The sequence below is a fragment of the Opisthocomus hoazin genome, chromosome 12, assembly GCF_030867145.1.
Source record: "Opisthocomus hoazin isolate bOpiHoa1 chromosome 12, bOpiHoa1.hap1, whole genome shotgun sequence".
NCBI classification, from domain to species: Eukaryota; Metazoa; Chordata; class Aves; order Opisthocomiformes; family Opisthocomidae; genus Opisthocomus; species Opisthocomus hoazin.
The window spans coordinates 2,677,427-2,700,228 of NC_134425.1; the positions used below are offsets into that span (position 1 = coordinate 2,677,427).

General features: G+C 45.8%; 1 protein-coding gene across 1 annotated transcript in view; it reads left to right on the forward strand.

Moving 5' to 3' along the window:
- SPG7 (SPG7 matrix AAA peptidase subunit, paraplegin) overlaps positions 1–22,802 on the forward strand; it is a 33,688-nt gene that overhangs the window by 542 nt on the left and 10,344 nt on the right. The window contains exons 2-11 of the mRNA XM_075433490.1: positions 1,289–1,391; positions 2,698–2,787; positions 7,572–7,822; positions 8,813–8,952; positions 11,616–11,718; positions 13,241–13,366; positions 13,694–13,856; positions 14,611–14,784; positions 21,150–21,274; positions 22,470–22,572. Coding sequence (XP_075289605.1) covers positions 1,289–1,391; positions 2,698–2,787; positions 7,572–7,822; positions 8,813–8,952; positions 11,616–11,718; positions 13,241–13,366; positions 13,694–13,856; positions 14,611–14,784; positions 21,150–21,274; positions 22,470–22,572 — 1,378 coding nt within the window. The remainder of the gene's footprint in view (positions 1–1,288; positions 1,392–2,697; positions 2,788–7,571; positions 7,823–8,812; positions 8,953–11,615; positions 11,719–13,240; positions 13,367–13,693; positions 13,857–14,610; positions 14,785–21,149; positions 21,275–22,469; positions 22,573–22,802) is intronic.

The following is a 22,802-nucleotide window of genomic DNA, read 5'->3' on the forward strand; positions in this document are numbered from 1 at the left end:
CCTTGTGTCGGGGTGTGCGCTGGCTGCCGGGCGGGCCTTCCCTCAGACGGTGCCTCCGGTTAGAGCAGCCCGCGGGTCCCTGGGGGAAGCACCGTGTGAAGAGAGCGCTGAGGCTGTCCTAAGCAATGAAACGTTGATTAAAGGTGGTTTTTTTTTCTAGTTTTATTCGTGCTGGCTCTTTGCATCTCTTGTGGTGCGAGCCCCCGTGCCATTGCTGCGTGCCACGGATGTGTTTTCCCCGTCTTGCTGTGCTGCTGGTGCTGCAGGGCTCCGCAGCACAGCCCTTGGCATAGGAGGCGAGGTCTTGTCTAAACTGGGCCCACAACAGGGTTTAAGGCTGTTTTGTGCTTTTCTTCAGTGCAGTGGAAAAGCACTGGCAGTGCAAGTAGGCGATGGAGGGAGAACAGCCGTGGGACTGCTTTGTGAATCATGCCGGGTTTTTCTGTGATCAGTTGAAGCTAGTCGAAGCTGTTTGTTCTAGAAAGTATCGATCCCGAGAGGATACCATTTTCACAGAATCACAGAATGTTCGGGGTTGGCAGGGCCCTCTGTGGGTCACCCAGCCCAACCCCCTGCCCAAGCAGGGTCACCCAGAGCAGGCTGCACAGGACCTTGTCAGCACAAGCTGTCGTGTTGCTGCCCAGCAGACCAGGCAAAAAGGGTGAAGGATTTCAGCCTAGCCAGTGTCCCTGTCTGGTTTGCTACACAGGAGTTTGTGCCTGTGCCGTAGAGGGGTGGTGAGACAGGGAATCGCCTGTCGGAGAAGGGGCAAGGCGTGAGTCCAGCAAGGGTATTAGTTCATGTCAGTTCAAATGTTGTGAAGTTGCCTTTAGATGGGAATATAAACTGCAGGATTATTGCTGAATTACCATGGGGAAATAGGTGTGTTGTCCTTACTGCCCTGCAGCAGGGTTACAACGTAGTAGTCCTTAGGATTTCCTGGTGTGGGCAGGTGCCTTTACATTTTGAGAGCTTGACTTCCAACATAACTTTGGAGTGAAGAACAGAGATACTTGGAGGAAGAAGACAGAGTTTTCAAGTGTTTTGAGTGTATGTTTCTACTTATACGTGTGCTTTCTTTAAACTGGGTTACAAAAAACATCTTCAAAGTCACATGGCAAGTCCACAGCACAACTAGGAATAATATTTAGATCTCCCAGCTGCTGGTCCTGCAATTTACCCACAATATTTTCATGTTTAGAAATCTTAGTCTCACAGAGTAAGGAAAGGGTAAACAATCACAGTGTTTTTCCAATAGTTGTCTTTTTTTCTTTATCTTCCTCCTCAGAGCCTTCTGTCACAAACACTTTCCCCCACATGTCGAGGTCTCAGTGGAGTCCTGGTGAAACAACACATAGTTCGAGATCCAGTCAGGCTTTGGAATCTCTTAGGTGAGTCCTGAAGAGCAACTGCACAGGTGGAGGAGAGGAAAAGGTCTTATTTAGTAAGAGTGTTGACTTTTCTGTACATTCACTGCCTACATTCCTGAAACTGAAATAAAGCTGTTCTGTCCTTGGCTTTGTGAGCTGTGTGCCATTTGCAGGGTTCTAGGTTTTTGTTTGGTGACAGCGATGAAGCACTTGAGTCATTAGACCTGAAAGCTAATATAAAAACTGCAGACTGTGAAGTAGAGAATCTTCCTGTGCCTCATTAGCAAAGCCTAAGAAGAAAATGTCATTCACCTTTGTCAGAGATCACATCGTGTGACATTGCTGAAAACCTTGCGTTGGAGCAGGTTGAAAGTGTATGTTATAAAATGTTATCTGAATCCTTAGAGCAAAAGCACAGAAAGGTAAAATAGAGGCAGTTATTCTTCTCACTCCCCTCTGCAAATTGGAAGGCCGAGTTTGCGGGTGCCTTTGAGATTTGAACAAAACTGGTCACGGCTGTCCTGGCCAGCGTGGACCTGGTGAGCTTGGGCTGCTTTGCCTTTGTGAGGTTGTTTTTGGTTTTGTTTTTAGGTTTTTTTTCCTAAGTTAAAATAAACGCATAATCTTTCAAATGGCAGTGCGTCATCTGGTAGCTAGCAGGGGACAAGCAGGCCAGGTTTTGGGCTTCCTCCTCTTTCTGGAGCCTTCATGAAAGACCATGCGAAATGGAAGCTACTGTCCTCAAGTCAGCTTTCACTCTGAACTTTTTGCATTTTTCTGTCAAACAGGACTTCACTTACTGTTTTGTAGCAGCAACTGTGAGTTTTACTGTTTGTAGCCTGCCTTTTTTGGCTTTTATTAGAGTTTCCTGACAGTATGAACTGAGAAACCTTCATTTAACTCCAGCACATACATTTCCTTTAATACGCATTTACAGGTCCTAGTGTGAAGCTGATGACCATACCGACGTTAGCTATGGTTATGCCTTGGGAAACGTGTGCATGGTTCAGCACTGAAGAAATTTCTGCAGATTTTCTTCTTTGCTTCATTAAAATGATCTCTGAACAAAGCCATATTTTGATTGGATAGTCAAAAAATATATATATATACTGAATGTATGCTGAAGGAGCCTGTCCCTCCCATCACTCGCTCTGGCGAGGCTGTCCCGTTTCCTTGGCACACGAACGAAGCTGTGCGCTTGGGTGGATGTGGAGCGTAGCTTTCTCTGCATTTGGAGCTCGCATGTGTTTCTGCCATCCTCGCTCCCCCTCTCTTGCTGTCTCCTGAGGTCTTCTGGTAGTAACTACTTAACTCTGCTTGCCTGCAGGTAGCACTTACTATTTCAGTACTTCAGGCTCTCAAGGGAGTACCCAGAAGAATGGAGGATTCAAAAAAAAATCGCCACAGGAAGAGGAGGGTATGTATGTGCCAAAAACAGATTTAATGAAACAAACTATGTGTGAGGGGTAAGGCTGAATGGCGTGGAGGATCCACCTTAATGCTTCTGCCTCTGGGTACTGGAAACCTGTACCTGTAGGTTACCACCTCTGCAAGCCTATGGCTAAGAACGAGTTTGCAAGGGTATTTTGACGTCAGTGATGGCTTAAAACAGATCATGACACTGATTCTTTTTCTATGTTGCTTGGCATCCTATGCAAATAACTTCACTGATGTTTACCTTAGTTTTGCTGCTTTGCAAAGAGGAACGGTAGTATTTACTGAGTTTTGGGTTGGAGGTTTTGTTGTAGAGCGTTTTGACTTGATAAACTTTTATTAACTAAATTAAAGTCTTTAAGCTGGATTCTGTTTTTTCTTCTATTTCATTTAGCTCCACTGTGGATGTCTCTCCACTTCGAGTGATTTACCAAGCTCAAAGATAAAAATAGATTCCTTAAAGGGTTCTTAACTGTGTAACTAATGGCACTTGCCCAGAATAATTTTTCTTTTTTAAATCATTCTTCCTAGATACTGTTTTTTGCGTGTCTTTTGCTGCCTAAGCCCCAGGCATCCTGCTGTACAGGACTTCTTGAAAATTGATTTTATTATGCTAAATATTTTCTGGAGCCTAGGGAGCTAGATGGTGTGCCAGATTGTGTTGAGAAGTCGAGGAGTGCCCTTTCTGTACATTAAGCTTAAGGGGGTGAGGAATTTAATGACAGGAGTGGGGGGTGTGGGTGCAGGGCAATAACTTCTGTGTACTAGACAAAAACTTTGCGTAACTTCTGACAGGCAGTGTTCTGATCCTTGCAGGAGGCACTGTTATCTTCTACCAGTAGGTTTTCACCAAACGTTTTTCAAACACGAGCGCGTTACTGGGTGTCCCTTCAAGTCTTGGTATTGTGGACTTTGTGCTGTTTGTAGATTGACAACAGCTGCATTCCATTTAAGAAGTGTAATTTGACTCTTCCACTCCTGTAAAGAAAATTCTTTGCTCATTTGTAAGTATGTGCTCTTTCCCTCCAGCCTCCCAAGAACTGAAGTGCATGCAAAGACTTTCTGGGCTCTGGATGAGGCATGTTTTCAGGCTCTCTGGTGTAGATTTTCAGCTCTGAAGTAGCACAGCTGATGGCGTGTCCTGTATCTGTGGGCCTGGTGGGGCACTTAAGATGTCAGAAGTGGCCTGGGTGAAGGTCTTATCCCTCTGCCTTGTTGGTAATGCTTGCAGAAGCATAACAGACCTGAGCATTTTCTTCATTTTATGACGTTAGTTGATGCTTGTGGGGGCTGGTGATGTCTGAAGAGAGTTTATGTGGATGTTTGCTGTGCTACTTGTTTCCTGGACCTTGGAGTGAGGGACAAACCTTTTGTAGATGGCGGGCTCCGGACCTTTGTATTGTGAGTTGGAAGGCACTTAGCATCGTGCTTAAGTCATGCAGACTGTAATGTAATTTTATAAGTCATATGATGAACTTTTACCTAGGTGTTGTCAGATGATGTAATAGCTTGGCTTTTGCTTTGTTGTGCTTAAACACAATGGTTGAATCCTCTTGGATTAACTAACTTTTGGAGTAAAAGCAGTCAGCTGCTGGTGACTTAGCTTGACTTGTGTCATTGTATGCAGTCTCTTTAAGGCAAGAGCAGTGGCTTTGCCTGTTTGATCCATTTAACTGGGCTGAAGTCTTCAGTGGGATGTGAGTGCAGGTATCACAGAGCCCTCGTTAAGGAAGCCAGAGCTCAGAGGTTGGGCCCCTTAATGTTTGCAAGACCACACAGGGTGACTGTGAGCACAGTGCCTCGAAGAAGTATTGTAGCTGTTAAAATCAGTAAACAGTAACATGCCGTGCTCGGTGGCCTCTTTTCTCCTGTGATTAATGGATGGCTTGACTTTGGGAGGTGGAATGCTACCCCATGTCTCCAGGGAATACTCGTCTTTGCAGTAATTATTAAAAAGAACTCTTCAAACTGACACTGCAGCCCTTGCAAGATTTTAATCAGAGAGTTCAGATTTGGGGTTAATGGCAAATCATTGCTCCGTGGAAGCTTTTTGAGACTGAAAAGATGGAAGTATTCCCACAGCTGTTGCTTGCAAGTGACGCATCCAGTTACTGGTTCTCATTTACTGAATATTGTGGGGTAGCTTATGGCGTGATATGAATATTATACTGTAAAGATAGTCATACTTCACTTGAGCTTAGAAATAGATTGATTTTGTCCTTCATTAAATGCAGAGTAGAGGAGAGCTTTGTGTTGTCTTATATCTTTCTAGAAATGTTTTTTTCCTGAAATTATTTGGCTGTAGGTTAAAGGTCCTAAACAAGTCTCATTCCTAGAAGCTAGAGAAGTTGTTTGTGTCAAGGTATCTGGCGGGATCTTTTACCCAGTGGTGATTTTTTTGTGATAGTATCCTCAATTACGCGTGCTTTAGAACATGTTATACTCCTCCTCACTTTGTCTGAAATTTAATACAGAGAAGTGCTTTAGTGATAGTTGACTCTGACATCTCCAAGGAACTCGCATGGCAATAGACAAACTTTCCGTCGGTACTCACTTCTCTGGAGTTGTTTCTTTTCTCTGTAGATTTTTTTTTTTATTTGGAAGTTGCTCAGCTTTTCAGAATATGGCCCAGGGTAAGGCCTCCGTCGTACCATATTTTAATTTGCTTTAATAAGACTATAGTAGATGTCATCCCGCAGCTTTGTGATGAATTACTTGGTTCTAATAAAGCTGGATCTAGCCGATAACACAGAAGTGAGGAGATGGCATTGAAGAACAAAGTGGATGCGCTGGACGTGGTGTCTGAGCTTGTCACTGTCTTTTGAAATTATGACCTTATCTGAAAAGCTGCATTGTTTCTATTTAGGAACAAGCCTTTCCTGTTAAATGTGGAGCAGAGCTAGGAAACAAGTGAAAAATGATGCTGCGTATCTGAAGGACAGAGTACTTTTTTTAGCATCTGACTGGGTCATATGTTTGTCCCTTGGTTTTGTTGCAGTGTGTGTAGGGTCTAATTGGTGGCTGGTGATAAATGCTAGTGTCAGAACGTTTGTTATGAATTTGCAAATAAATCTAATCTGGGCTGCAGCAGGCAGATGCACTAGCAGTCCAGTGGTGCAGAATTAATTTATTTCTGGGTGTAGAATAGTGTTTATGTATGCCATGTTGCCGTTGATGTTAAATTGTATATCAAGAAGAAGTGGTAAATTATATATTGAGAACATCCACATATGACTGGAAAGAGGAGGAGGTATTTGTTGTCGTCTCGGCTCGAACACTAGCTAGCAGCTGACATTGAACTGTGCTTTGGCAATCCTTTGCAGACCACAGAATTTTAAATTTGCTTATGCGGTGCAAAAAATGTTGGGCGTCTGGAAAAAAAGGTTTAGTGGCAAATACTTGAAGTAAACCATCCCTTTTTCTCACATCATCACTTCAGTATGCTGCTAATACAGTAAAGGCAGGGGAAAGCACATCTAGCATGGGAATCCCTCTTTGATACAGATCCTCAATGTGGACAAGTTGTCAAGCCTTTTTAAACATGAAATTGTGTAGCATGGGAGAAAATCTGTGCAATTTTGTAAGACGGTGAGATTGATTTGTGGTCTATTTATATGCATAGATAAGCTGCACATATGCATGTCTCCTGTGCTAGTTCAGCTTTACTGCAAATGTAGACGTTTTCTTAGGTGATAGAAATGTTGCTGGTCTGGTGATACAGGATGCCAGCAGATCAGGAGCTCACCAGGAAGCAATTATCTCCTATAACACTGTGCTGTGTGATTTACCGGTGGCACTGACTCCTGGTGTTTTCCGGTGGATGTGTTAGCAACCGCCTGAGGACTAGGCAGCGTAGAAGCGTGGTGTATGGAAGTGGGCTATAGTCATTCCTGGGTTTGATTTTTAGCAACGAGGGTCCAATGGCTTCATTTGGCCTATATCCATATTAGGCCAGGTAAGTGAGGTAGTCTCTTATTTTAGAATAGAACGACATTTGGTGGGCTTGTAATGGGTCTAGTGGAGGATGACCATCTGAAGTCTCCGGGACCAGGATTAGACTGCCTTTAAACAGGAAATGCCGATCAGACCTCTTCAAAATAGGGGTGAGGTTGCTGTCTGTTTTCGTACACAGTCAGTAACTTCTGGAAGTGAGGGGCTTTCTGTGGCTCGCTGATGCTTCAGTTCCTCCTCTTACTGAGGCAACAATTCAAGCGACAGGGGTGATCCTCCGTGATCATCTCTGTGCGCACGGTGCCTCACTGCATGGCTTCTGGGGCACTGGGGAACAGCTGAATATAGCCGCAGCGATGTGGTGCAAGCAGATTTTTTTGTTGGCTAGCAAGATGCAAAATTTTACTCCTTCCAGGCAACTGTGAAGTTTACATCTGAGTGCTTGTGCTTTCATAACCAGACTTTCGACCTGGTGCTGCGTCAGGTGTACAGCTGAGGCCTTGTGGTCGGACAGTCTAGAAGCCAGAAAGGTCTGGGAATGTCATGCAATCCAAAAAGCCTGAATCCCTTGCATAACCTTGGGCAAGTCACAACCTCCTTTGTGAGCCAAGCCAGAAAATTGCCTGTGCAGTGCAAGTTAGGTACTGCTTCTGAGTCTAGTCTTTCAGGAGAAACCTAACAGGCAACAAAGCAAAACCTGGAAGGTAGCGTTATGTTAATCTTCGTCATTTAATTGTCCCTTCATTGGGTGAGAAAATTCCGCAATTATGTGCTCATATCTTTTTTTTTTTCTTCTCTGGTATCTTTTTTCTAAAGAGGATGAGAAACGCAGGAAAAGAGAAAATCAGATGCATCTTGAACGCTTACGGGCACTCCTCATCGTAACTTTCATACTGCTGATGTTTCGATTCACGGTCAGCGAGAACAGAGAAGGGACCAAAATTTCCTGGAACTACTTTGTGAATGAGATGCTGGCAAAGGGGGAGGTCCAGAGAATTGAAGTGGTGCCAGAGAGCGATATTGTGGAAATTTATCTGCACCCAGGAGGAAGTCCGCATGGACAAGTTGTGAGTGACTTTCTACAATGGGAATGAATGATCTTAGATTATACAATCGATAAGAATTGGGTTAATGAATATATGTTTGGTAAAACTCTAGCTGGTAAATTGGCTCTGCATTAGTTTTTGTCTTGTGTTGTTGAGGAGAGTTCTGTTACTCATGTCAACTTGGAAACTAAGACTTTTATTTTAAATTGTAAAAATAATTATAATCGCCTGGAAAAAAAAAATCTTACATATGTCTAAAAAGCTAGAAAAATTTAATGTTTTTTTCTTACCAGCTCAGTCTGATGTGTGAAAAGGTATCTAGAAGACTGTAAACTCTTATTACTAGATCTTGTTTCAAAAAATTTTCTCCTATTTGGATTTTGGTTTGAGGTGTTCTGTGAAACTCCATCAGACTTCTTTACTAAATCTTCCAGAATGGAAACAAAGCAAAGTTTGATCACGTGCTTACTGCTAGGAGTTGCCGCTAAGAATAGTTACAGATTGCCATGAGAGATTAAAATACTGTTCTTGGATACATCCCGTTTTGTTCAGTGGCTTACGACCTATTTGCAGACTGCTGGGTGAAGTTAATTTGTGACAGAGATACAGAAACAAGATCCAAGAAGTCTGAGTGGAGCACGAGACAGCTCCTTCCCAATGGTGCAGTTTTCCATATATAGCGCAAAAACTCGTCTGAGCCAAAGGCGTCGGTGTAGCTGGGTTTGTAATACTAACTCATCCTTCAGCTTGCCTACAAAGTTGTTGCATCTGCTTGTTTCTGGGGAGCTGAGACTTGGTTCTTCCCTGGGTGCTGAAAAGCCTAGAGGTGTTCCCAGGTTCATCTGGAGCCCTCGTGTTGGTTATCTGCTCACGAGTTCATTGGTGCAGTACCAAAGGATGTGACATAAAGCTAACTTTTATCTGACTTGTCCGTGTTGTGCACTTCTTCTGCTCTTCGCTGTGTCCTTATACTGCAATACTTACGTGCTGCTTTTGATTGCATGTCCCCAGAACGTTACCCTGCTGTACACAATGCGGGTGGCAAACATTGACAAATTCGAAGAGAAGCTGAGAGCTGCGGAGGATGAGCTGAATATTGATGAGAGAGAGAGAATCCCCGTTTCCTACAAACATCCTGGCTTTTATGGAAAGTATGATATGCATTTGTGCTTATTGTTGATCTTATATTGGTCCCCTCACTTGGAGAGGAAAATATCTTTCAATTAAATGTTGTTATTATAAATATAGAACAAAAAAAGTGATCCCAGTTTTGGAGCACTTGCTTCATCTTTCAGAAACAGGTGTGCTCTAGATATACCTTAACGTTTCAGAAGTGAGGGTCCCAAGGAGGTGTCTGGAACTGCAGCATGCAGCAGACCAAAATGTTTTGGGTCACTGTCAGCAAGCCGGAGGGAAGTCTGTATCAGTTGCTGTGCGTCGTGCACAGCAGAGCACTTTTTTGTCCTGATAATCTATTATTCAAGTGCAGAGCGTGGTAGAAATCCTGACTCAACAAGTGATGTTACACCCTGGTCTGTGAAGAATGCTGGTGGTGCAGTACGCCTTCCCCCATTAAAATACTTCGAGGAAGGCGTGCAGTGGTGGTTCAATCTGTAAAAATAAACACCTAGTTTTGGCCTGTTTCTCCAACAGCTGAGGATCAGAGGACAGCCTGCGCTGCTGCTCGCTCCAGCTGTGAGCCACATACTGAGCAGCGCAGCTTTGATGCTAGCATACAAAATGTCAGCGAGAGGAGTATTTCCATTAAATTTACAGACCTTTTCTGTTACCTGAAACCAAGATCCTTTGCTTAAAAAAAACAAAAAGGGAAAAAGATTGCTCAAAGCTTTTAATTCTGCAATAAGCTATAATGAGCAAGAAGAGGGAAGATCTGTCACAAGACTGTAGAGCGCTGGCTAGGCTTTATTCTGTGCTTTCATATGATGCACTAATGTTTCGTGGTCGTTTGCTGCTGAGGTGGCTGATTTGCCCTTCTGTTAAGACCGGCAGCTTGTTTTTGCACAACAGGATTTATGGGGTCCAGAGTGCAGAACAGACCCGTGGAGCTCGCTCGCTGGGCTCCAACAAGTCCACCACTGTTAGTCGTTACACTGGTGTAGAAAGGTGCTTTCCAGAAGTGTGGGGAGAGACTCCAACGTTTGGAGAGCTCGTGACTAATTGCTTATTGTGAAGTACTGTGAGAGAGGTGCAGTGCAGAAGTCCTGTCTGCTAAGTAAAGAAATCCCAATTCCTGACAACAGATAGCATCGCGCCGCTACAGTTATCTGCCACGATGGCCTGGTCACCTACCTGTGCACCATGCAGAGAGCGTTTTCTGCATCTCGTAGCTCATAGGGTTTGGAGCGCTGGCTTTCCCTCTGTAGATGAGCATGGCCAGTGTGTGTAATTCTTCCTCCCAGACACCTTAACAAAATGTGAAACATATGTCCTGTTTGTCGATAAGTGGATACCTGGGCTGGATTTTGTCTAGTTACTTGTCCTCTGAATAACATTTGCACATTTTTGATACATGGTTTATACGAAGATAAACTTTTTAATTGATCATGCAGCACGAGACCTGTAGTTGAAATTCAGAACTTGCCAATTTTTTTCAAACTTGCATATAACAGGAGGAGTAGACTGAACCGTTAGTCAGCCATCAACACAAGCCGATTCCCCTGAAAACAGGTTATTTTTTTTAAGAGATATTATAGGGGCTGAAGTCTCTCAGGAGACAGTGAATGTCTGGAGATTTTAGACCCTCAGTCAGGAGTTTGAACCTGTGAGGTGTGGAGGACTTGCAGCTTGGATTCAGCTTACTCCGAGATGTGGGCGCTTGATGTGCTTCAGAATTAGTGGTGTTTGCGTAGCTGACAAACTGAAGGTGACTTTCAGTTTCCAGTGTTGCCTAGGATCTCACGCCTAGAAGAAACAAATGCAGCTGGGTATATAGCACATGCTGGTCCCCTTGCTTCAGTAAATCATCCCTCTGTGAGAGACGGGACACACATTCCCAGTTTAAAGATAAGACACACAAGTGTGGCGAGACCAGATGATTTCACAGGCACGTGAAGCAGAACAGGGTCCCACAAATCCCAACCTGTCATCTGAAATACGATCATTTTTCCTCCCATTGAAAGCATTCTTTGTTTCGAGCTCACAGGATATTTGCCCTCAGCATGTTTGTCTTGTAACTGTATTAGACCTGCAGTGCCATCTCTGCTCCACATCTCCCTCCTAATGCAATTGGTAAGACAGAGGATCCAGAAAATTGATGTTGGTAGTTGTAGCACTTCCTTCTGACATAAAGGACTTGAGCAGGGAGGGCCAACTGGACTAGGCAGAGCAGCCTCTTAACGGGAGACCCGCACTGGGATTTCTGCAAGGATTAGGGGAGCTGGAATCTCCCTAGTGTTGCCGGATGCAGGTCTGCTGCAGTGAGCTCCCGTTGGGTGCACCGCCAGCCCCACCAGTTTCTGCTCTGGGTGTGATTTCATTGCCTGAAGGCCCTATTTGTTTTACAAGTAGAAATGCCTTCAAACAGGATGGCGAGGTCGAATTTCTTCCACAGCTGTAAGCGCTGTTTGCCAATGTCCTCTGTTTAACATTTTAGGTTATGTAGTTGTTGGGTTTTTTGTTTTTTATATATAAAAACCTGTGAATGTTGCATTTTCTTAGTCATGTCTGCTCGTTGATGCACTTGTAGCCTAAATGTCAGGACCTTTAAAATACCGAGAATAGTTGTGTTGAGTAATGTTGACCGAGTTGTGGCCGAAAGCTTCAATTTGTACCTGTCTTGCTTTTGTCTTTTTAGTGATATCATTTCCCTGATAGTGACACTCGTGGCCGTGTCCATGTTGTGGAGCATCTTCCGCCTTATCAGGGTCGCAGGCCGGGTAGGAGGATTCAACGCCTTTGTGAGTATCCTGGATGATGTTTTGCAGCCTGCGGGTAGTCTTGTCTTCTGCTGGCCTGATCTCCCCCCCCTTCCCCAGGAAGGTCTGAACAGAATGAGAATGGACTGGTGCCAAGGACTCCCCAGTCTTGACACATCTTGCATCTTTTCCTGTCCTGATCATCTGACGAGTTTGTACAGTGACTGGCCTTAGCTGAGGCTCTTGCTTTCCCCGATGGCAGGAAGGGCTGAGCTCGGTGAATTTGCAGTCCAGTTTGCTCTGCTGTTTTCAAAGCTTGCTAACGAGTTGCAGCTGCAGATGGTGTTTTTCACTGGGTCCTGCCAATATGCCTCCCATACAGCCAGAAGTAGGAATTGCTGCTTTCTGCAAAATGAGTTCTCAATTTATAAAATATGTTCAGATTCTGGATTTCATTATGTGTTGGCCTGTTCCGCTCATGCCACATGCCTCCCTTGCAACATCAGTCAAATCTTTTCCTCCCCTCTTCCACCCTTGCCTGGATCAGCTGATGAGACTCTGTAGAAATCAGCCCGGCGTGCACTGCCGTTGACCGCAGGGATCTGGGGATAAGAAGGTGGTGAATTCAGTCCCTTGTTAGGTTTCCCACACAGCCTTCTCTGCAGTTCTCTTCTGGCATTGGGATTCGCTTTACACAAAGGGATGCAGCTGCTCAGAGGAGAAGAGTATTTTAAAGAAGCGTTGAGTAATGAGGGCCTTGAGGACTAGATTCTGTCCTTGCATAAGTGGGGACAGCTAGGCCCTGCGTGTGTAACTCTTCGTTTGAATAGATGATGTTTCTGAGGCCTGAGAAGCTATAAAGTTCCTTCTCAAAGAATAAAAAATTCCCAAGTAGCTGTTTTCAGTAGAACATAATGAGCAGTTACAAGTAGGGCGTTTAACTAAATTCTTGTTTGAACTGTCACTGTGGCTTAACGCACACCAGGAGACTGAAATGCGGGGTCTGTTAAATTTGAGAACCTGTAGTTCTGTCCTGGGTCATGCTGCAGTAGAAACCAGGGGCGGCATCGGACAGTGGTGCAAAGTGTCTGTTTATATCCATTTACAAGACAGCATTGGTAATTGTTTACCACTGACAATTATTTACCACCGACACGTATTCCTCAAAACTCTTGACTATCCCATGTGTTTTAAGGATCAGCATGTTTAGAAATTGGGGAAAAGAATAAGGTTTTGGGTATTCTGCACGTTTTTGATACGTATCCCTGCGTGGTCTACGTGGAGTTTGAGCTGGATTGTGCAGGGGCTATTACTGCAGGCTTATTCTGTCTCTCCCCAGCAACATGTGGATAAGTAAAGTTTGATTCAACAATCCAGCTGCGCATTGTTTCCAGAGCAGAAGTTGGTAAAACACCAATGCATTGGGGAGCATTTTAGTGCTGTTTGCTAGGGACAGCTTAGACCTGTGCTGTGCAGTCTCCCAAAGTGTAGCAAACAGCCTTTCCGGATTGTTGCCTTGCCCAGAGTCAGAGCACGTCTTCAGTACTTGTGCTACCTTTCACAGAACCAGCTGAAAATGGCTCGTTTCACCGTTGTGGATGGAAAATCTGGAAAAGGGATTGGCTTCAAGGATGTGGCGGGAATGCATGAGGCGAAAATGGAAGTCAAAGAATTTGTGGACTATTTAAAGGTATATAAAAGTAGAACAAAATAAGTGCTTGCTGCCTGTCTTCTGGGATAGATGGCTGACCTGGGGAGGAGGGTATGTTCTTCTCTTCATCCTTCATGATACTGAGCAGCTTCTGTTTAAATAAGCTGACAACTTTTTATGTTGTGATCAGCATGACTCAATCTCTATGTTTCCCTTTCCGTAACAGGAATGCAGATGTAGCTGCTCCCACTAGCAGCTCAGAGTTGCTCAGGCCAAAAACAGTATCGGGAAGCTCTGGGAAGCCATGTTCTTGTGCAGACGCTTCATGTGAGCTGTGGGTCTGACAGAGTCGTGTTGTTCTTGCAGAGTCCTGATCGCTACCTGCAGCTTGGGGCTAAAGTTCCCAAGGGTGCTTTGTTACTTGGACCGCCAGGCTGTGGGAAGACATTGCTGGCAAAGGCCGTGGCTACAGAAGCACAGGTGCCATTTTTGGCCATGGCGGGCTCCGAGTTTGTGGAGGTGATAGGAGGTAAGCTTCTTGGGAGGAGGGGTGTGAAGGTTACTTGGTCTGTTGTAGAGTTGGAGGGTGCTGGCTGGGCCTCTTGCAAAGGACAGTTTTAGCCTGGGTACCTCATCCTAGAGGATGAGTTGAATACCTCTACTGAAAATATAAAAGGTTTTCAGTGGTAGAGAGTACTTAATTATGTTGTATCTAAAATACACGTCCTCTGAGTTGCTAGTTGCTGCTTTCTGACAGTGTGCAGCCATGGTTCTCCACCTGAAAGCATTATCTGACTTCCCTGTACCTATTATTAAAGCCACTGACTGAGGCTTCCTTCCTTGTATGAGAATGCCGATGGATTTTCTGCTGCTCCCTGCTGATGAGGAAAGTATGGCCTCTTTGTGCCCTGGGATTTCCATCTTTATCCTTTTCTTCCTTCCTGCTAGATCCCTTGATACTCGACAAGGGTCAGTGTGCAGGAAAACTGCTGCTGACCTGTGAAAGGAATGGGAGTTCATGTCAGGAGCTGGGAGCAGAGCTCCTCTTGCAGCAGCTGTAGGAGTCCGTGCAGTTTTGGGAGCTCGGTTAAATGCCAGCACGCTCCAGGTAGAGCTGTGCCTAAGGACTAAACATTTGAGTTGGGTGGCTATTTCTTTGTGCTGTTGAGAGAGGGACTGTCATGTACTGAGGTGTCAGATGTCGTGTTGGGGACCAGTAGTGCTGCTCTCCAGCTTTGCTAACAATTTTAGCTACAATTTTTTCTTCTTCTCTTCCCCTGTAGGTCTTGGAGCTGCCAGAGTTCGGAGCCTCTTCAGAGAAGCCCAGGCTCGTGCACCCTGCATCGTGTACATCGATGAAATTGATGCTGTGGGCAAGAGGCGCTCAACCAATATATCTGGTTTTGCCAATGCTGAGGAGGAGCAGACCTTAAACCAGCTGCTGGTGGAAATGGATGGTCAGTGTTTCTCTCTGCCCCTCTGCAGCTGGGTCCTTATCACCGTAGAGATCCAGGCTGCTGGCCTGTACATCAAGTTCCTGCTTGAACTTGCCATGCCTCTTTAGCGTTCTCTTCTTGCTGAAGTAATTACCATTGCATTGAAACAAATCTCGTTCCCCTCTTCCCTGGGACAAGGGTAGCTTGCACTTCAGTCATGGTTTAACCCCAGCCAGCAACGAATCGCCACACAGCTGCTCGCTCACTCACTCCTCCTGCCCCGGTGGGATGGGGAGGAGAACTGGGGCGGAGGGAGGGGAGTGGGAAAGCAAAACTTGAGCCTTGAGATAAAAACAGTTTAATGAGACAGCAAACAGGAGATAATAATAACAGAATATACATAACGAGTGATGCATAGTGCAATTGCTCACCGCTCACTGACTGATGTCCAGCCTGTCCCTGAGCAGTGATCCTATCGCCCGGCCACCCCCCCCCAGGTTATGTAATGAGCATGACATCGCATGGTATGGACTATCCCTGTGGTCAGTTGGGTCAGCTGTCCTGGCTATGCTCCCTCGCAGCTTCTTGTGCACCTCCTTGCCTGCCAGAGCATGGAGAACTGAAAAGTCCTTGACTTAATGTAAGCTTTACCTAGCATCAGTGTGTTATCAGCATTATTCTCATGCTAAATCCAAAACACAGCACTATACTAGCTCCTCAGAAGAAAATTAACTCTGTCCCAGCCAAAACCAGGACTACTTTGCAGCTTGTTCAGGACTAAGCCCAGAACTACGGCTTGGTCATGTCCTTCCTAAAAGACCGCCTGTCTGACAGGTGATAATAGTGAAAGGGCTTTGGCTGTGAAAGTCAGGATATTTTTTTTCCAGTGTGGTCTTGACTGGCCTTGCTCTGTTTTCAGAGGTTGTTGTATCGTTCGCTCGACATGGCTCCTTTCTCTGCTCTTCCTCCGCTTCACCAACCGCTGCACTGAGTACAGAGGGAAAGCAGCAGCTGCTGTTCAGGACAGGGTTTGTGGAAGTTGCGTGCCCAGTACTTGCTTCACGCTGACCCAGGCTTTCCTGCAGAACCCTTAGGAATCTCCTCAAGCGCCAGTCAGCCCATGTACCCCATCATTAGTCCCTGTTTCTAAAGGCTCTGTATGACATCTCTCTTCATCTGTCCCTGGAGAGTTAGGCAGGACTACTCCAGAGCTGATGGTGCCGAAGGAAGTAATTGGGCTTAGAACAGACCTCCGAGTATGTGCTGTGACTAAGATGTGGAGATAACCCTCTTGAAATCTAAACATTTATATAGGCTTTTAGGGGTTTGGGGCTAAGCCGAGTAAATTTTAAAACCCTGGAGCCAACTGCTTTTGTGACTGCACTGAAGACCCTGAGTCAGAAGAGAGCATAGTGTCACATCTAGAGTGAATTTGCACCAACAGCCACCTAAGCATCCACCTGCTAATAAAACCAACAGAAAATGTGCATTGGAGATCATGGCTGGCAGAGGGCAGCAACCCCAAAGACTCTTACTGTAGTCAGTAACTGCAGTTCAGGAGTATGTTTTCCCACTGGCAGTTAGAGAAGAATTATTTACAGTATGAGGGAACCAAAAGAAAATGAACTGGCAGCAAGGGCACTGCTGTCTGTAGAAGGGAACATTTAGGTCCAGCTGGCCATTAAACGTTGTTGGATACTTCCTGTATTCCATCTAAGATGGGTAGTTGTTTAAAGCCTGTTAAGGTTTAAAGTTTAGTTGTCCCAGAGGGACATAAGCAATGTAATATATTAATTCTCCCATCCTTTGATGTATTCTCACATTGTCTGCCTGACTACAGGATCCCTATCTAAACTGAGAGAGATAAGCTTTGCAAGCAAGCTCTGGTTTGATGCCACACTTCTGGGTGGTTTCTGGCTGTACTGCGTCTGGAATCAGTCCTGTCTCAGACACTTTCACACAAGTGCCGAAAAGAATAATCCTTTGGCTATTCTTAGTCATAACTCTTATCAGAGCCTGCAGCACTGACCCAGCTTGCAATGTTTCTCTTGCTAAATCTTATTATTGCAGAGCAGGGTAAGGAATAACTACCTACCTGCCCATCAGGGCGTGTTTGTGTCAGTCTGCGGTTTTGCAGGACAGAGCTGCTTTTTGCCTTGACTGTAACTGTGACACTTGTCTCATCGCACTCTTCATATGAAAAATTAAAAGCCATCCTGAGTAAAAGCATCCTGCTTTCTTCAGACCTTGGGGCTTAAAACTGCTTGCTTTCTTACTGGATGTTTGCAGTGAAATGGGGCTGCAGCCCTGCTGCAGTAGAGCATGTCCCGCCAGGCTGCCTTCTGGAGGTTGCTCTGGAGTCAACCCTCCCTGTTCAGGGAGAGAAGCTGGGACTTGAAAATCGCTTTCAGCAAAGGATAGATGTTCCTTGATACTGCACACAATATGATCTGCAGTTCTGGATCTCTGCCCTTGCTGCAGAAGGAGGAGAAACTGTAAGCAGGAGCACAGCGTGGTATGGACAGGGTAGAGTGGTCCTGCTCTACAGAGACCCTGCAGACCTCTCTCTGCTTCAGCGCAGGTGCCATGAAGCTTTTGAAGGAGAGGAATGAGCTTTAAGCAGGTCTGAAACAACCACACAGAAATCTGGTTGTTGGAGGAGTACCCTTGAAACACACAATGCTACGTTAGATACCAGAAAAATCACCTTGAATACAGGCACGCGGGTCCCTCTGCGCAGGCACGAACTTTGGCGGCTTGGCTGAGCACAGAAGTATTCTTGGAGTGAATATGACTGTTTACAGCTGTAACTGTATGGTAGATGGTCTTGACAGGAAAGGCCAGTAGTAACACCCAGAACAGCAGTCCTGGCTTGGTTGCGTTCTTTCCTCCTGGCAGTTGTAGGGTGAGCTGGCGACAGGTTGACACTGAATTAAAAGGAGGCCCATCTGTCTGTTCAGGAATATGTAGTCAGTGCAATCCGCATCTCCGTACCAAAAAAGAAAATGTCTGATTTCCTCCAGTCTGTAGAAATTAGGCATGGTTCTTAGAGTGTTTTCTGGGTAAGTTTCAATTCAGAAATTAGGCTATGACTCTATGGGAAAGCTAATTTAGAAGGTAAATATTATCCTGAATGTGTACTTTAAGAATCCCTTGTTTGCTGTGTGCTGCCTAGGTCATTTTTAAATTTATATTGTCTCATTATTTATTTGTCTCTCGTACAGATCATGTACCAAGTCCCTCATTTTGTTAAATGCTTTATCAAACACATACTAAAAAAATATCCCAAGGAGTTTACAATGTCAAATAGGAGACAGCTGGCAAGGACTGTCAGGCTGGTACAAGAAACATGGACTTATTCTTGGCTTGTGCTCAGAAACAGTGATCTTGGTGCATGTTACTGAGATGTTATCTAACTGAGCACGTTACCTAAACAAACACTGAAGTGCTGCGTGCATCATGGCAAAGTAGTTTTGGGATGATAGTCAGTAAGGTTTTTTAGGAGGTTAACAGCTCTACCCAAGCACAAGCGAAGGAGTGATGTGTGTATGTAATCAGGAAACCTTGAAATGGAGGGTTGAGAGCTCTGTTTTAGCTGTCTTTAGCTTAAATTGATGGTTGAAGTTCTGCAAGGCAACACCGCAGAACTGAGTTAGCTATTAATTTGAAAAAAAAATTGTGCACAAAAGTAGATCTATGAGTCATGAGCGGTGATTGTTGAATTTGGGTGTTTGAATGAGATTACTCAGAGGTAAGGTAGAGGAAGAAAAGGAGGGTCAGAGCTATATGGAACCTGCTCTGCAGGCTGGAGGAAGGATGAGGACACCAAGAAGAAAGCCATTATGCTCAGCTGTATGGGATGAATGTGCAGTTTGATACTCGGTGGTTCTGGTACGCAGGTTTCAGCGTAATTGTAGTGCTCGTCCTATTAAGAGACCTTGGTTTCCTTCACTCTGTTAGCTAGCTTCATGTTCTGGAAGCACCAGGAGTCTGGTGGGAGAAGAGGAGGGACTGGAGGGAGCCTGTATGTCCAAAAGCTGTTTTTAAAACCTGGATGACACACGTACTCCAGTCTTTGTCAAAACAGGTGCCTGGTTTGAACAGTGAACCTTCCCTCACAAACCACAAAACAAGCAGAAGAGGAATGTGACCCACATATCTCCTCTGTTCTGAATGCCTTTGAGAGGAGCTTGACAGTCCTGGGCTGATCTGTGTTCTGTGAATGAAAATGGAGGGCAGCTTTCGGTAGCAGCCCTTCCCTTGAAGTGCTCAGACAAGACCTCACCCCCGATCTGGGCTGTGCAAGGTCCTGACCCCGAGGCTTCCCTCACAAAGATGGCCCCGTTTCAATCGTACTGTTCACAGGTGATGTCCAAAAGGCTTTTGAAGAAATGGCTAGAGAGTTACACAGTGTGGTAATGCAGAGGAGACGCCCATCACGGCGACATGTTCCGTGTCAGTGGGGAGCAGAGCACTTGCCGGTTGAAGTGGACCCTTTTTTACCTTTCTTTTTTCAAGTGGCTTCATTTGTAAACATAGTAGATACGAAGGCTCTCTTCAGGCTAAACTTTCAGACCTGTTTTTCATGTGTTGATGTGACTGGGGTCTTGCTTTGGTAGACTGCTCCTTTGGCTGATCTTTGCCTGTGGAAGCCAGAGCCTGTGACATGCCAGGTGACATTGCACTGGGAACAGTAATGTGAACCAGAGTTGTAGATTTCTTGGAGCAGTGTTTCGCACCACTGGGATACAGGCTTGAGAGCAAGTGGGGCAGAAGCTGATGTGAGGAGGATGCTGTCAGTTGTTCTGGTTTTTTTATATTCGTTGTAATAGTCAGACCTATTTTAAGAGTTTTCCCAACTGCAAAGCAGATAATGTATCATCTAATCCTGCCATGTGAATGAAGCTTGCTATCCCCCAAGTGCCTGCCAGTCTCTCTGCTTATTTATCACACTCCAAAGTGCAGTGTAATACACGCCTGAAGAAGGGCCAGCTTCATCCTCTCCAGGAGCTTATTTAGACAGCATCCTGCAGGGAAGAAGAACTGAGGTTTGCTATAGCGCAAGCTGATAGAGCCGCTCCTCTGACTTACCTGTAACCTTAATCTCTCTGCTGAGCTCTTGTACGCTGACACATTTGGCAGCTCTGCTGGTGGAGCTGGAGAGAGCTGAAGCTCACCCAGCTTACGTGCAAAAAACTGCCTCTGCAGCGTGTGACTTGGCAGCGCAGGAAGCACATGGGACTAACACATCCTTTCCCTGGGAAGGCTGCTGCATGCCAGCGCCGTCGAATCTGCTGTAAGCAGGTGACGCATACCCGGGGGCCTGTGGGCACCTGGTGGAATGTAATAAATAAGCAGTGTGGTGCAGTGATTCAACATGATCTCTGGCTCCCCACCCAAGCAGCAGAACTGCCGACCCCTTTCTGCCCTCCTCCAGCTGCTGGTGCTCTGGCTTCCCCAGGAAGCCCTGTCTGCCTTTGATGCCTCCATACTGCAGGCTGCTCTCGCGGACCCTGTAAATCCCAACGCTCCCTTCATCTTGAAGACCTGGAGACAAAAACCTTCTCAGACTGTGGCTTGAGCTGGTGTCTGCTAATCGTCACTGCAAAGCTGTTTGGTTGTGGTTTGTGTCTGCCTGCATGTCTGTGGTGTAGGTGCTGCGAGGTTGGTCTGTGCACTGGTCTGCAGTATGCCTGGGTGCCTTCCAAGTGATAAAAGATCAGTGAGAAGACAAAGGTCAAATCATGCTGTAACATGCCCCTTGTTGGGTGGCAAGGCTATGTCCTCCCTTTCAGCATTAACCCGAGCTGGTCAGAAGAAAGCCTGTCCCTTCCCTGGTGATCCTGGTGGCCTGTGTGTGACTGAAGGCTAAAAGTAAATGAAAGCTGAAAAGGCTTTTCTGCAGAAGTGCTTGTGAGGGAAAGGCTGTTTCAGCTAGCAAGCATTGTACCCCCTGGAGCTAAAGGAGCGGGAATGGACTTAAGCACAGTGGTGAGAAGGCATCTCCTAACTCATCAGAACAGAGAGATTCTGTTCTGGTTTCTAGTTGGAGCGATTTCCAAGAGTGGCTAAAGGAAGGAGAAAACAAAGAGCTTTAAGCCAAGGCTTTTGAAGTAAATGAAAAAGGAATTTCAGAGTGTCTGTGATGACCAGGGACTGGCCTGGGTGACTTGGGAAGTTCCTTCCTGTCTTGTGCTCCTTGCCGAAGAGGACACTTTCTCAGCCTCAGCTGCCCCAAAGGATGTTGTAAACACCCTCTGGCTTTGTGATAAAGCTGCGTAAAACATCCTCTGCATCCTGCCCTGCCTCCTGCCTTTGTGTGCTTGCAACGCAGCATCTGCGATGGTGAAAACCTTCACCTTTTGTTTTTGCTTGTTTTTCTACAGGAATGGGAACCACAGATCATGTCATAGTGCTGGCTTCCACCAACCGTGCTGATGTCTTGGATAACGCTTTGATGAGACCTGGGAGGCTTGACAGGCACATCTTTATTGATCTTCCAACAGTCCAGGTATGTTCCATCTACTGCCCTGTCCTTACCGTAACACTAGTGAGTAAGGTGTCCCAGTCCTTGCTGGTGATTCACAGTCTAGCAAAGGCTGAGCTTGGAGAAAGAGATGGTAAGCTTCTGTTTGCCTTTATTCTTATTTATATTCGCTAAATCAAGGATCTGACATGCTATTGCAGTTGCTTTTTTCTCTGAAATGATAACTCACGGTTTTTGAGTGTCTCTGCTCTGGTATGAGCTTTGGCAGTGAATTCTGCTGTGAGGTTCTCTCTGCCACGCAGATGCAGAACTATTTTTGTGTCTTCTCTCCAGGGACTGGGAACCACCTAATTGTCGAGTTGGCTGTGTGAGAGCTTAAACTGTCCTGTGCCTTGAGCGCCATTTGTTCTTTAGGTTTATTGTCCTCACTATCCTTGTAAGGTTACTCATTTTCCTTTAGGCAGCCTGTTAAGTGACTTTCTCCTGCTGAATGCTTTTTAAATCCATTTACTAGGAGTCTTCCATGTCTGCTGTGTTGACATTTGTAGCAGGGTTTTGGGAACAGGCTCAGCTGCAGTAAAGATCTGTCTGCTCTGCGAGCACAGGCTGCTCTTCTCCCATCTGTGCTTTACTGTCGTCCTCAGAGTTTTCAGTTAAAATACCTTAAATGCCTGATAGTCTGGCGCCGGAAGCATGAACTGTGCAGCTGCCCTGAAGGAGGAAGGGGAAAAACCCTGGCAACTGAGCCCATTGTTTTAATCAGGATCTCCTGGACCAGCTGAATGAGTCACTCCATGGCTGCTTGCCAGCTGTCAGCTCCCCCCCACCTTCGCCTGGGAGACGGTCGCAGGCTGAGTAGCTGGCAGATGGAGTTTTTGTTTGTGGTGTGTGAGGGAGCAGGTAGAGGCAGTCAGAGCCCCTTCCTGCGAGTGCTTTTATGGTAAGAGAAACGTTAAGACGGATCAGAGTGAAAGTTAGGAGGGGAGAGTGGCCCTGAGAGAGAAAGCAGTGACTCATGGTGAGCCTCAGTACATCTGTTGTGAGTTTGAGAGCTGGGTGTTTGTCAGGGCTCCCGTGGCACTGAAACTCTGTGAGGACAGCTCTGCCCTTGTCACCGGCCGCACGGCTGGGGGTCTGCTGCTCCCCGGCTCCCTGCCACGCATCGGAGCTGCCGTGCTGTGGGGGCTCGCGGGGCTCAGGTGTTCTGTGTTCCTTACAGGAGAGAAGAGAGATCTTTGAGCAGCACCTGAAGGGTCTCAAACTGATCCAAGATGCCAGCTTCTACTCGCAGCACCTTGCTGAACTGACTCCGGGCTTCAGCGGTATGGCATGCTGTGTCCTTGTGGGGCTGCTCTGCCTGCTTCTACACTCGTTCTGCGCTTCAACCTGGAGCTTCTTGTTGCTTAGTTTTAAGAGTATTTTGGTCTAAAAGGCTTTTTTCTTCAAGCCTTCTCCATCTCTATGGAAATAGTGGGAACCTGATCAGCTCCCTGGTGCATGGAGCTGCGATGAGCAATTGTTCATAGCTATTTTCAATCTTCTAAAACTTCTG